The 12,645-nt window shown below is 39.5% G+C and overlaps 1 protein-coding gene across 5 annotated transcripts in view; it reads left to right on the top strand.

The window, feature by feature from the left end:
• Positions 1-1,113: 1,113 nt before the first annotated feature.
• Positions 1,114-12,645, top strand: part of LOC120737682 (rho GTPase-activating protein 12-like) — a 58,637-nt gene continuing 47,105 nt past the window's right edge. For 2 of the 5 annotated variants that reach the window (XM_040038527.1, XM_040038524.1), the window contains exons 1-2: positions 1,114-1,434; positions 11,682-12,450. In XM_040038527.1, coding sequence (XP_039894461.1) covers positions 11,755-12,450 — 696 coding nt within the window. In that variant the 5' untranslated portion in view covers positions 1,114-1,434; positions 11,682-11,754. The remainder of the gene's footprint in view (positions 1,435-11,681; positions 12,451-12,645) is intronic. The other 3 variants (XM_040038525.1, XM_040038528.1, XM_040038529.1) reach the window with 3 other exon arrangements.

Raw genomic sequence — 12,645 nt, 5'->3', positions numbered from 1 at the left:
ATACTAACAAACCTGTAATAACTCCTGAGGGAATACTGATGCTTTTTTCTTTTTAAATAGATGGTTCATTAAAGGCTCATTTGAAGTAAAGTCTTGGCCAAATGTGCCTCATAAACATCAATGACTTTGATTTCTGTTGTTGCCTCAAGCGATGGGTGTCAAACATGCAGCCTGGGGTCCAAAATGGCCCACTAAAGGGTTCAAACTGGCCAACTGGATGAGTTTGTCTTTATAGTGTTTATAAAAATAAGACAAAGTTAAAAGTAGTGTGTCAGGAGTTTTCCTGTAATGCAACTCAGGTCAGAATAAATGACACTCAGACAGGTTTGCAGGTTTAACGTGCACACGGGTGAGAGCTCAAACGGAGACTCACACTCCGCAGCAGTTGCCACCCTTTATTTATACTCAAGCATGTTTGCGTCACAGACACATGAGTGGAAGAGATAACATACAAGTAGACTCACACAGAGAGATAATAAGGAGACTTCATCACAGATACATGAGTGGAAAAGATAACATACAACAGTAGAGACTTTATGCTGAGCTTTGCACAGTGTAACTTCTCTAGTAAAAAGAGCAAACACATCTAGAGAACCTCAAATGAAATCTTTCAACATAGTGTAAAACTTTTGATGTAGAACAGTGCAGCTTTTGGTCCCATTTGTAGATGGGCTGTGAATTGTAACACACAGGGAAAGGAATGGGCATTTTGTAAACCGTAAAATGATAGTTGATTGATTGTTCATTTGCTGGTCACTCACTTGACAGCACATTGGGCTGATTAGCACATTGTATGTGTGCCATGAACTAAAAGTTGACACACCTTTTTTTTTTTTCGTTTTAAAAGCAGACACAATTACGCACAATGTATTTGTAGTTCGCGGTCATCACCGCCAGGTTGCGCTAAATCCCCTTTTGTGTCCGGAACACCTGAAAGTTCGAACCATGTGTATAACTCACAAACAAGAGAAGAGGTCTCACTACGATAGCTAGTGATTAGTCATTAGCCACTTACAACTACAGCATTGCCTGATAAAATAGTGCTAAGTTTAATTAGTTTGTTAAATGTGCATGTACAAGACCGGTGACTATGGTAACTTACAATTAGTTAAACCGGAAAGTTTTATTTTTGTGTTTTCCGGAAAATATATAGAATAGCACGTCTTGTTTGCATAGACGATCTTTGCTTGAAGGTAGTTGCGAAGTTCTCGGGGCAAGCGACTCCACGGGAGCGAGCACTGCTGTAGATTACACACCGGCTAGGGAAGAGCAGGACGGACTGGAACGCCGCTCTCCGACAAACCTGACAAGTAGGGAAATAGTTTCACACGGTGGCCGGTCGACGGGGAAGTTTACTGGGAGTTTAACTACACCCGGGAGCACCGTCGTGTCGGTGTGTTCCCCCCTGGGAGCCAGCGGAGGAGGTAGGTGAAGGTGCGTATCTGTGCCTCAGTGCGGGACACTGAGGAATGCTGTAGCCCTGAAAGCTAATTAGCTAGCTAACGTTAGAGGGCAGATTAAAGCAAGACCGAGGAGACCTGCGAGCTGAAACTGAGAGTTAAGACCACAAAACGTGACGTTAAGGTGAAGGTTAAAGCTCTGAACCCACAAAAGAGCCCAAAGCTACTTTCAGACCTAATATATATTAAAAAAAAAATCAGAGAAACTTGAATCCTTTTGGGAATACCTTCTAAATTAGCGTTAAGAAAGCGCAGAAATCAGTGTTTACTTTTCTAAGGAGTGTCTTAAACAGATGTGTTATAGTACTTTTTGACTGGCAGGGTTAACCTTATTACCTGAGAGCAGTGAAATGGATCTGCCATAGAGCAGAAATCCTCCCGCTCACACTTTTTTTTAAATATATGAAATAGTGATAAATGGCTTTTTAAAGTTGATCTGATCCTCGTGGTTTCAAAGCTGCCGTTTAAATCACAGTAGAGCCTATAATCATCACCTCAACGACACAGTCCTATCATGAATTATAATGAAGAACCTTTAATTGTTTCAAAAATGTTCATTCTCTTAAGTTTTGAGGTGATTTAGAAGCAGATGTGTCTATGCCATTAATGAAAGTCTTTCTGACCTCAAAACTAAACTTGTACTTTTTAAAGGGCATAAGTGAGTGTCAGCTGAGCAAGTAGTTAGTTATTTGAGAGTTTGGATAATCTCCCCCAAATCTGCCGTTTATGAAAATAAAGCAATATTTGTTTATGAAGTGAAAAAGCAACCAATTTAAAGAGACTGTTAAAGCATTTTTACTGTTTTTATTTACTTTATTTTTGTAATGATGGGCTTGAGAAAACCTTGCTGGTGACAGAGCTTCACGTGGTGAACAGAAGAGAGATTTTCTATAAAACCTCTTGGTCTTATTGTGGCCAGCATGCCTTTAACATGTTCTTTATTTGTGTTTTGCTTAAAATGTGTACTCTGATTTGTTTCTTTCTCGATTGAGGGAGCTGCAGCTGGCCGTAGTTGGTCGAAGTGGTTCAGGCTGTGGCTTTAACAGTGATAGGGTGGGGGGGATGCCGTGGGGAGCTGATTTTGATTTCTCTAGAAGAAAATTATGGTGAGAGCCAGTGTCAAAGTAGGACAGCCAGTGCTGGATCCAGGCTGTTTGAGGCAGCTTGGGCCTATATTTGGTGGCTTCTTTGTGCAAGGGGCACAGTGCACTGCTTCTGCTTGTTACAAATAGATACATCGAGAATTAGTTTTACACGTTAAATGGTCTATTTTATATCCTCACTTTTCCCCCATTCTGAAACTATTCTGACTTTTGTTTGTGAGCTGTTTGCTGGTAACTGTGTTTTTTCTGCGCCAAACAAGTGAAAAGCAAAATATAGATATGGGCAGTATAAACATAACATTGACACATAAATCTGGACACAAACAATTGCTTATTTGATAGAATTATGGTTCATTTGGAGATGTGTTTGTGGTCCTCTGGTGAATGTAACGCCAATATTTTTGGTTCCTACCGACTCCTGAGGGAAATGTTTGGCTCTGTAGCGAATAACATTTTTACTACTTTTTGTCCCACTGGGTTGCTTTGTGTGTCTGTGAGTTTGTTGTTTTTCTTTTTGTGTTTTGTGTTGTTTTTTTTTGCTGCAGGTCAGTTAATGTGTGTGAGTTTTAGGGTTTTTTGTTTTTTTTTTTAAGCTGTTTGCAGTGGCCTGAAATGGGACATTTAAGAGCCAGAAAGCTAAACAAAGAGCTTGACAAGTAAGAGGAGCCACATACATCATTTAGATGATAATTTAGATGATTAAAAAAAAAAACATGATCGCAGTAAAGATTTACCAAGGGTCAAACTGAACCCAAATCCCTCTAAAATATCCAAACTGCTAAAGCTTTGCTTTTAGCTTCTTCTGTGCTAACTTACCTCTCCATTTTGCAACCATCGTTCTGCAGCTAACAACACAGAATTTAATTCAATAGATGGATTCCTTAAATAAGCTCATTGTTACCAGTCTAACTTTGTGAGATGGGATCAGACTGATATTGGATCCAAATATCTGATATGTGGTGCATCCCTGATTATCACCATGTTTTTAAGAGTATTAGCTATGTGTCTCTTCTAGTGGTGAAGTGGGTCTGGACATAAATGTAAATACCCATACCCCATTTTAACAAACTGTGCCTGTAAACAGGCAATCGGGACGTTTATAAGGTTGCAGTGTCACAGATATGCGGTCACTGCCCTTAGCCTTGGTCTTGCCAAAGAGACTGACCATCCAACCTTGAGCAACTTCCTCCATGTCCACCCATTATTTCCATCATCACAGCTTCTTTTGCTAGCTGTTGTTGGCAGCAAGAGCAAACACAGGCATGTGCTCTTGACATCTGAACAGTGAATGACCCAGTGGAAAATAATTAGTGCTTTGCGAGACTCATGCTAATGTTCTGTTACATCTGATCGGCACCCACAGGCCAGAGTGATTTGCGCTTTGTGTTACAAAGTTGGATAGTTCTAATAGATGTGACCAAAGTTTCTAATAATGAGGTCAGCTTGTACTACCTAAGAGCCAAAAGCTCGCATTTCAGACGGCTCTAAAAACTCTGAAGTTTTTTTCTCTCTCCTTGGCTCTGAATGATGTCAGTGAGAGCAGATATCTGTGATCTGACATCCCACCCACCTGCTGTTCACACCTTCCGTACTGGGGGGCCACCAGTTGTAATAAAAATACAGATTAAGACGAGGCAGATCACATCCCAGCAAACTAAATGTGGAGCAAAGAGTATGCTTGCACAAGACGAGTAACTGATGCTGAGAGTTCATTGGCAGTTTTTGTATCAGCAGAAATGTGGATGATTCGTACGCATTTGTAACCCTTTCGATACATACAAGTGTAAATGACCCCCCCCGCGTGGGGGTTGTGAGACAAAATTCATGCTGCCAGCTTTGCAGATCCACAAATGTAAGCTGTGTCCATCATCTGGGCTTCCTCCGTATTCCTTCCTTAATGTTAGCCTGCTGTTATTGTACAATGGTAAAATTAACATCAACACAACCACAGTGTTTCCACATCTGCAGCTGAGCACTCACTGACTTTCCCCAGCAGAAAAACATTTCAGGATGCAGCAGCAGCTTATTTGATTCATCGAAGCACGTGCTTGTGAGTCCTCAAACATTACACACAAATCACTGCACACATTTGTTAATCTTAGTGTACGCTGGTGGATAATGTCGTATGCATTTGTAACCCTTATGAGACATATTTCTCTCCATATTATATATCCAACTTAAAAACCACAAACAAGATGGTTTGTTATAATCAGTATTTTTTTTTATTTTAATGTATATTTCTCACATTTCCCCTTGCAGTAAGTACATTTATTAAGGATAAATGGAAGCTCTGATTTGTTTTCATGGCCTCATTCATGTCCATTTTTCCTCCTCCAGTGACTGTTAAAACTCTTAAAGTTGTTCATTTTCATAGTGTAGAATACACCCGTTATTACCACATCTTTTTGAGCCACACGATGCTTGTGAGGCTGACGGGATAATGATAATGATATTTCTTTGTTCATTAATAAGAGAAAAGCAAACGACCAAAGCTATAAAAATAAATGTCCAACAGCAAAGACTTAAATTGAATTGAACACACATTACTTAAGGTGTGGGTTGAAGCTCTGGCTTATTACACCTACCTTTTTTTTTATATACAGCATAGTCTAAATGGCAAGTCATTTATAGCAAGATTTCATCTCTAAAAGACCAAAGAAAACATATTGAAAGTAAATGTGTTGGCTTTTGTTTAAATATAAAAGATCAGGGGAACGGGGGGGGGTGCACAGTCACCCTAATCATGTTTAAAGGCATGGAAGCAGAAACATTATCACACACAACTTGCTGTCAGAAGTTTAGACCATGATGCTGAATAAATTGAGTAACTTATGTTTCTGAAAAGTTCATGTTCTCAGCCTGTATTAGTGCTTAAATGAGGAAAGCGCGGCTGATCGCCATCTCTCCCCAACCCCGTTCCCTTTAAATACCTCCACAATGGGAATTTGCTTTCTCTGATGAAAATAACTTAAACTAATCACCAGTGGCCCGGCTCTGAATCAACAGTCTGGACTTGGCTAACAAGAGTCATGTGAGACTCGATGCAGAGGAATTTCGCCGCTGCTGCTGCTGCTGGTGCTTCACTCGTCCCTGTTTCAGTTGAAATATTTAATGTGCTCACAATGAGAGAGTATTTGCAGTGTGCTGATTTCTGTTTTGCTGAGGCAAGATAAACTGTGAGGGTGTGTTTCCTGCATGTGCTGACAGCAGCGGATTTTTAAACATACATATCAGTTCCAACACTTCCACACACTTCAGCCGAGGTCCTGCTTTCATGGGACCCACCCATCCACTCTGTCTCCCACTGCAAATCTTATTACCATCACTCTGAATTAAGGGTCGTCTTCTGATTTTGCTGATTGGACTCTGAGAAGATTTGTTTGCTAAATAGCAGCACTGAAGCTGTAGCTTAATCTTAGTGGGGGATAAGTGAAAGAGACAACAACCCCCAGGTACTTAATCTTCCAGAGACCTTTCCGTATGACGAATTGGAGCATTAAGTTGATTGTCTGTTTTGTTTGTAGTCTTCCTCATTTTAATTCAAAGGGTATTTTCAGAACCAACATGCCAGACTCTCTCATAGAGGGATTGCATTTTTGACACCTTTTTCATAATTAATCATCACTTTTTTTAAAGCTACATGTTAAAAAGGAACCCACAAACTTTAAATGATTTGTTGGTTTTTACATGTTTAGCATTGTATGACTTGAGGTTTACCTAACTTAGTAATTAATAGCTGTACTCTAGTTTAAAATCAGTCTTAAATTTAAAAACAGTGAGAAGGAAACATTCAAAGGTATGTTTTTTCTGAATCAAAATTGTTCTTTCAAGGGTCACTTGGCATATAAGGCCTCAGTGCCACAGGCATAGAGACTGATTAATGAACCTGTTGCAATCTCTGGTTTCTACAGAATTGCTGAGGTCATCTCTAGTTTCCACGGAAGATGGCGACTCTTCAACTACCCACCGAGCAGTAGTGAAACTTGAAAAAGTGTGATGCAAACTGGAAATGGAGAAGGTTTGCCTTCAGAGTCAAATTTGTGTCCTAAAGCTGCATTAAGGGTGTTTCAAAAGGCAAAACTTTTACTCTGAAGGTGAATGGTCTCCATTTCTGGTTTGTGTTGCACTTTTACAAGTTTCACTACTGCTTGTTGAGTAGTTGACAAGCTTTGCGGACAAAATAGCGTCTTCTACGCAAGAGGTACTTTTTTGGTACCTTGGCTGAGGTTCCAAGTGAGCCGAGTCATGAGAACGACTTCTTCTCAAAACTCAAACTGCCATTTTCAAAACCTAGCAACGAGGGAAATGGCTGAACAAAAACCAACACCGTGGTCTCTGAGTCTGACAAAAAGCCACAGAAAGCGCAGCAGGTATACCACTGCCACGACGTCATGGGACTTTTGGTCACATTGCTACAATGACCCCAAGCACATTAAGGTGGTACTCAGTTGTAATGGAATAAGACCAAAACCAAGTCGAGTAGAGTAAAATCTGAGTAGGTACTAGTGGAAAACAGGCATTTGACTGGTCCACATATGTAAGACAAAGAGTCTGTTGTCTAAATTTGTTCCTGTTATTTCTGGCTGATTATGAGCAAAAATGTGTTTCATGCTTGAGTAAATTAAACCTCACATTGGAAAAACAAACTGGTTGAGATTAGATTTTTATGACCCATGTGGTTTTTCTTTGAGGGAAGACCAAAACCCTGCAAGGGGTGGAAGGATGGCAGGAAATTAAATCTCATCTCACTGTCTTGAGTCCCCAAACCTTCCAGCCACTGTGATTATTTCACTGGGCAAAAGATGCTTGTAGAGCCCCTTAATATTAGCAGGTTAGGCACGCCATTTGCTCAGTTATTCCAAGAAAGGCGGTCGTGCATCTGAACTCTGTGCAGACTACAGAGTTGTTTTTTTTTTTTATCTGACTCCTGTTTAGTGTTGACTGTTTATTGTTTTTTTTTTTTTTTTTTCCTCTCCACTCTCTCCCGCCATAACTGGTTGTGCCAGGTTGACTGCCCACCCTGAGTTTGTTTTTTCTTCCCCCTTCACCACTATCACCAAAGTCTTGCCCATTAAGGAATTCGTAGCTACACTATATATACTCTGGGTTTTTCCAACAAATCTTGACTTTCCCCCAAAGAGTTTTTGACCTTCCCCCAAAGGAAAAATCTTCAGCATTGTAATAAAAATATTTTGTTAGCAGTTAATTTAAGTGGGTTTTTATTATTAAAATCCATATTTTTGGACCCAAATTACAGGAAAATGCATAGATTTATGATAAGTATGTTAACAAAGACACTTTGTAAACCTACAAAGGCCCATTTTGAGCTGGGAAAAGCTCTCAAAAACTAATGGACAAAAGCAAATTCTGATTGTTTTGAATGATATTAGATCAGTATAACTGTTTGTCAGCACTGTTAAGCTTCCTGCCTTTTGATTTCTTTATTAAAGAAATAGGTTTAAATTAAATACTTTTAAAACTATATTTTTATTAGTGTTCTACCACATTTGGTTTCGTCATATTTTTCCTTGACTACAAGCACTGTTTCTCATTTAAAAAATAAAAAATAAAATAGTGATATAAAGAATTTCTAGCTGGCTTCAGCATGAGGGTTGAGGATGTTAACAAGGAAAGCTGCCACTACTACTCATGCTATAACCATCACACAGTCTTATTCCTCGCTACTCTGCTGTTATTCAGTGAATAGCTGTGAATTAGCACCAGATGCAGTGTTTTATTTTCATTTGGCTAATGGACTTTCTGTTCAGCTGATAGATTCGGTGAGATTTCCCTCAGTACTTGTTAGCCTGAACCCTCGAGTTAATCTGTGGCGATATTATCCCACCAGTCACTGCATCAGCAGTAATCCCAGCACTGCTCGCCTAATCACAGATATTTATTAAGCTAATGCACGACCGAAGGTAAACAGAAGCGCAATGCTATTATTAGGTAATAACTGCCAACCGCGCATTTAATGTTCAGCTGCAGCTTTAATGGTGACACCCAGTGGAAACTACTTTTTGATTAATCAAGTGGTTTTAAAATAGCGTAGCTCATGCTGGTTAATGTGTGTGGGGATATGCTCATTAAGCATTCTCAGGACACTCGTACAACCACAACAGTCTTCACAGTGACCACTATTTGTTGTGCGCTTTGTCTGGTGCCCACTCCAATGTTTTCACAGAATTCGTGGGGTTATATCACCAGCTGCAGATGGTGGCCTCGCTATAGTTTCATGGATCATGGGTGTCTCTTAAGTGAATCTGCATGTGTTGTGCAGCGATGCTCATCATTCATCATGAACTCAAGACGAGAGGAAACACACAGAAGTGTGTTGGTTACTATTGTAGAGATGCAAATTTCTCCCCACCTTCTTTTTTCTTGGTATGTATGTGTGTGTGTGTGTGTGTGTGTGTGTGTGTGTGTGTGTGTGTGTGTGTGTGTGTGTGTGTGTGTGTGTGTGTGTGTGTGGGTTGTCGTTAGTTTAACAACATTTCCTTAACTGCCCCAGTGGCTTACAGGGACCATAGGACTTTGATACTGAAGAGAAATTAGTGCTGCTGGGTTAAAAAAATAGCAACAATGCACTCCTTGTCTTTGGAGGCATATTCTTGGTTTGATAATGATGTAACTCACTGATAATTTTGTAGGATTGCAGTTATGACTGTCATTGTAATATCCTGCTGCTCATTCTGCAGTAGCCTGTATCGTCGTCAAGTGAGTCTGCTTGACTATCGCACTTTGTTTGAAATTGTTTCACGGCTGACATTACAGGTCCTTTAACCATCTCATGGTTTTGGATGCCTGGGGACAGTAGACTAATTTGATTTGGACTATTTCATTAAACAGGAAGGAATGAGTTGCGATGATTTTTTTTCATACTTTATTTAATACTGCAAATATAAACACTGAGGTCCCAGTGGCTTTAGTATTTTAATTATTACCAGAGATACAACTGATTGGTATCTTGTTTATTTTCATCAGTTACCAAGCTCAGGCTCAGTTTATGCGCAGATCTAAAGTTTCAAAAGCAAAAAAAAAAAAAAAAAATTGGAGTTTTAAAAATAAAATCTATATTCCTTTTCTTTCAAGTGTTAGTTTTGTGTAAGTGACTGGCATTTTTGCTTAAAATATAAAGAAAATTACAAAAAGAATAGATCGTCTTTCTTCTCATAAAAGAGCTGCGTGTTAGTCTAATTGATGGTGAATGGTTGTCTGTCTTTCAGTGATAGATTGGCGACCTGCCCAGGGCGTACCCCGGTCGTTGTCCCGTGGCAGCTGGGATAGCTTAAAGTTTATAGGTCTCTAAATGTCTCTTTGCTTTATCAAGTTTGCCAACATTTGAGAAACATTATACCCAGTTGAATATTTGTGACCTAGTAAATTTGTGCAGTCTGCAACAATTTGTCATTGTAGTTATTGCATTTTTACATTGTACATATGAGGCATTCAGCTGACGCTTGTCTCCTAAAGTGACTAGTCAGAACTTTAGAAGTCATTTTTGTCATGTACCGGAGGCAGAAAGAGAGAGCTGAGACTAAATCTCTTTTTGTAGTGAGAGTTGACTTGAGGGTAGCCTAAGATTGTAGTTTCTTTGAACTATAAAACTTATTTGATCATAATATATTTATTTTCCTGTTAATTTAAAATCTAAACAGCTGAGGTACCTCTTTCTATCAAAATAGGCCATGCTCAGTCGTACCCTGAAGCAGTAAAGTCCAACCAGGAAACACAAATTTTATTTAATCTAATAGTTTTGGTGTATTATTGTTTAACTCAAGGTTGGCCACGAAGTTCACTATTGATAAGATGTTTCTTTTAAAATAAGCCTTGACTCCATTAAATAAATCATATTGGTGTTGGTGATGTTTTTGTCTTTGTTGTTGTTTTTTAAAGGGTGTACTACAGCATCACATCATTGTATAAGAGAGTGTGCGCACATGCGTGTGACTTCAACAGGAAACTATGTGTGTGACTTAGCTAATCCAAGATGCCCTAATAGCTGCTGGACAAGCTGTCCTTAGTAAGGAGGAAGAAATAGAGTAAGACATAAAAACACAGTAAGTGGGAGAAAGCAGCGTGACTCATGTTACTGTCTCCACTTCTTCCGTCTTATCTTACATGCGGCTTTGAAGCTCTGAGCTGGACGGTACATTCACCCTTGAAGAGGATTAAATCTTCTCAGTTTATATCGTATTTGTTTGTTCTGATTGGGTTAGCATGTGAGTGTCAGGCTTTCAATGGCATTTTTATTTTTGTCTTTATTTTGATTAAATGAGAGGAGAAGGGAATAAGTATTTTCTGACTTAACTATACCTCAAGATTTTTTTTTTTATGGTTTTAATGTTCATTGTTAGTTTTGATTTAAGCTTATTTCTTCAAGTTATTTTCTCTCATACATAAAAACACAACTTTTTTTCATTTTTCCTTAAAATTGTTAGTTGAAAACATGTTGTTTTAATGACAATTTAAAAAGAAATGCATACGATACCTTTAGTTAGAAAGCCATTCAAAGTTTTTATTCATTTTATTGTTTCAAAGGTTACTAATACAGAAAAAGTAAGTAATAAGAAGAGCGTTTCTCTATACATACACTTTAATTAGGTGGCACAATCAGGAATATTTAGGTATGCCACATTATATTTGGTGAGAAAGTCTACCACCTCTGCGGGCAGGTCCCTGTAATGGTGGTCCCAGAAATTGTTTGGCTGCCTCTCCAGAAAGACTTAAGTCTAACTCCACCACCTTGGACTATAGCTGCTAGTTGCTGCCACATAGACTTTGTTCAGCTGCAGTCCAAGAGAGTGGACAGAGTACATTTTCAGGAAAAAAAACTCACTAATGAGACAACTGAGATTATGATTATATTACTCCATTTAAAGGTTATAAAGTATTTTGCAGAGATGCTCCTTATTGACATTGAAATTAATTATTAAATAATTTCAATCTTTGGGGAAAAATGGAAAAACTTCACAGGTGATAACTTAGTTAGATGTTATACATACTGGAACATTAGAATATCGTGCCACCCGAGGTGTATATATATTAAGTACAATAGCAGAGTTATTCACACTGAAATTAAATGTATATTTAATATATTCTCTTTGTTTTTTCAAAGGTCTACTGATGAAGACATGGTAATAAATATTTTTCTTTTGGGGTGAACAGCCTGGTGGATAGTAAGAGGCATCATGGCAGATCTGCCTATTGCCCCGGGCCAGATCTACATCGAGGTAGAATACGACTATGAGTATAAGTTTAAAGACCGGCTCATTAAGATCCAGCAGGGGGAATGCTACATGCTAGTCAAGAAAAGTAATGAGGATTGGTGGCAGGTGAAAAAAGAGGAGTCGTCTAAAGCTTTTTATGTACCTGCTCAATATGTCCGAGAAGTCCGCAAAGCCCTCATGCCACCCCCTAAACCAATCCTCCATCTTCCGAGTGCTACTGGTAATCCATCTTCACAAAGTGCAGGTGCACGCTGGGTAAAACCAAACAATCTGGATCTGGGACTCAACAATCATCCCGCTGAGAACCTTCACAGAAACGAGTCCAACTATCAGCGCTCCCCTTCAGCACAAACTGGAAACACGGCTAAATTCACTCCCCCGATTCAGCGCAGGGACAATAACCACCATCATGCCCCCACCTTTCCCACTGACCATGACAAAGCTCTCGCTGAAGCGCTCCATGGTGGTGTCCCACCACCCCCTTACAAAGGTGGGTCCAGCACCCTGCCCCGCAGTCGAGCCAGATCCCCAGAACTGGTCAGAGCGCCGCTGGACGTGGACACCACCCAGTACTGTGACTCTGCGGGTGAAGATAGACGTACAAATGACTCTGAGTCTGGAGACGAACTGAGCAGCTCTTCGACTGAACATCTCCAGGTAACATCAAAGCTTTTTTTGTCTGTGTGTGTGTGTGTGTGTGTTAATGTTGGCGGTGATGTATACAAGAATTTTGGGGGGGGGACATTGTGGAATAGGACTTTTGTTTCACTTTTATTAAATTATAGCCAATACTCACATATTGGATATATCAGATCCAGAGCAACTTTTGTTTCTTGTTCCTTGATTACGGCC

This window comes from Simochromis diagramma, unplaced genomic scaffold (genome assembly GCF_900408965.1).
Source record: "Simochromis diagramma unplaced genomic scaffold, fSimDia1.1 OVJJ01000247.1, whole genome shotgun sequence".
NCBI classification, from domain to species: domain Eukaryota; kingdom Metazoa; phylum Chordata; class Actinopteri; order Cichliformes; family Cichlidae; genus Simochromis; species Simochromis diagramma.
Note: the sequence above shows the minus strand (reverse complement) of the source record. Positions and strands in the feature narration are given on the sequence as shown.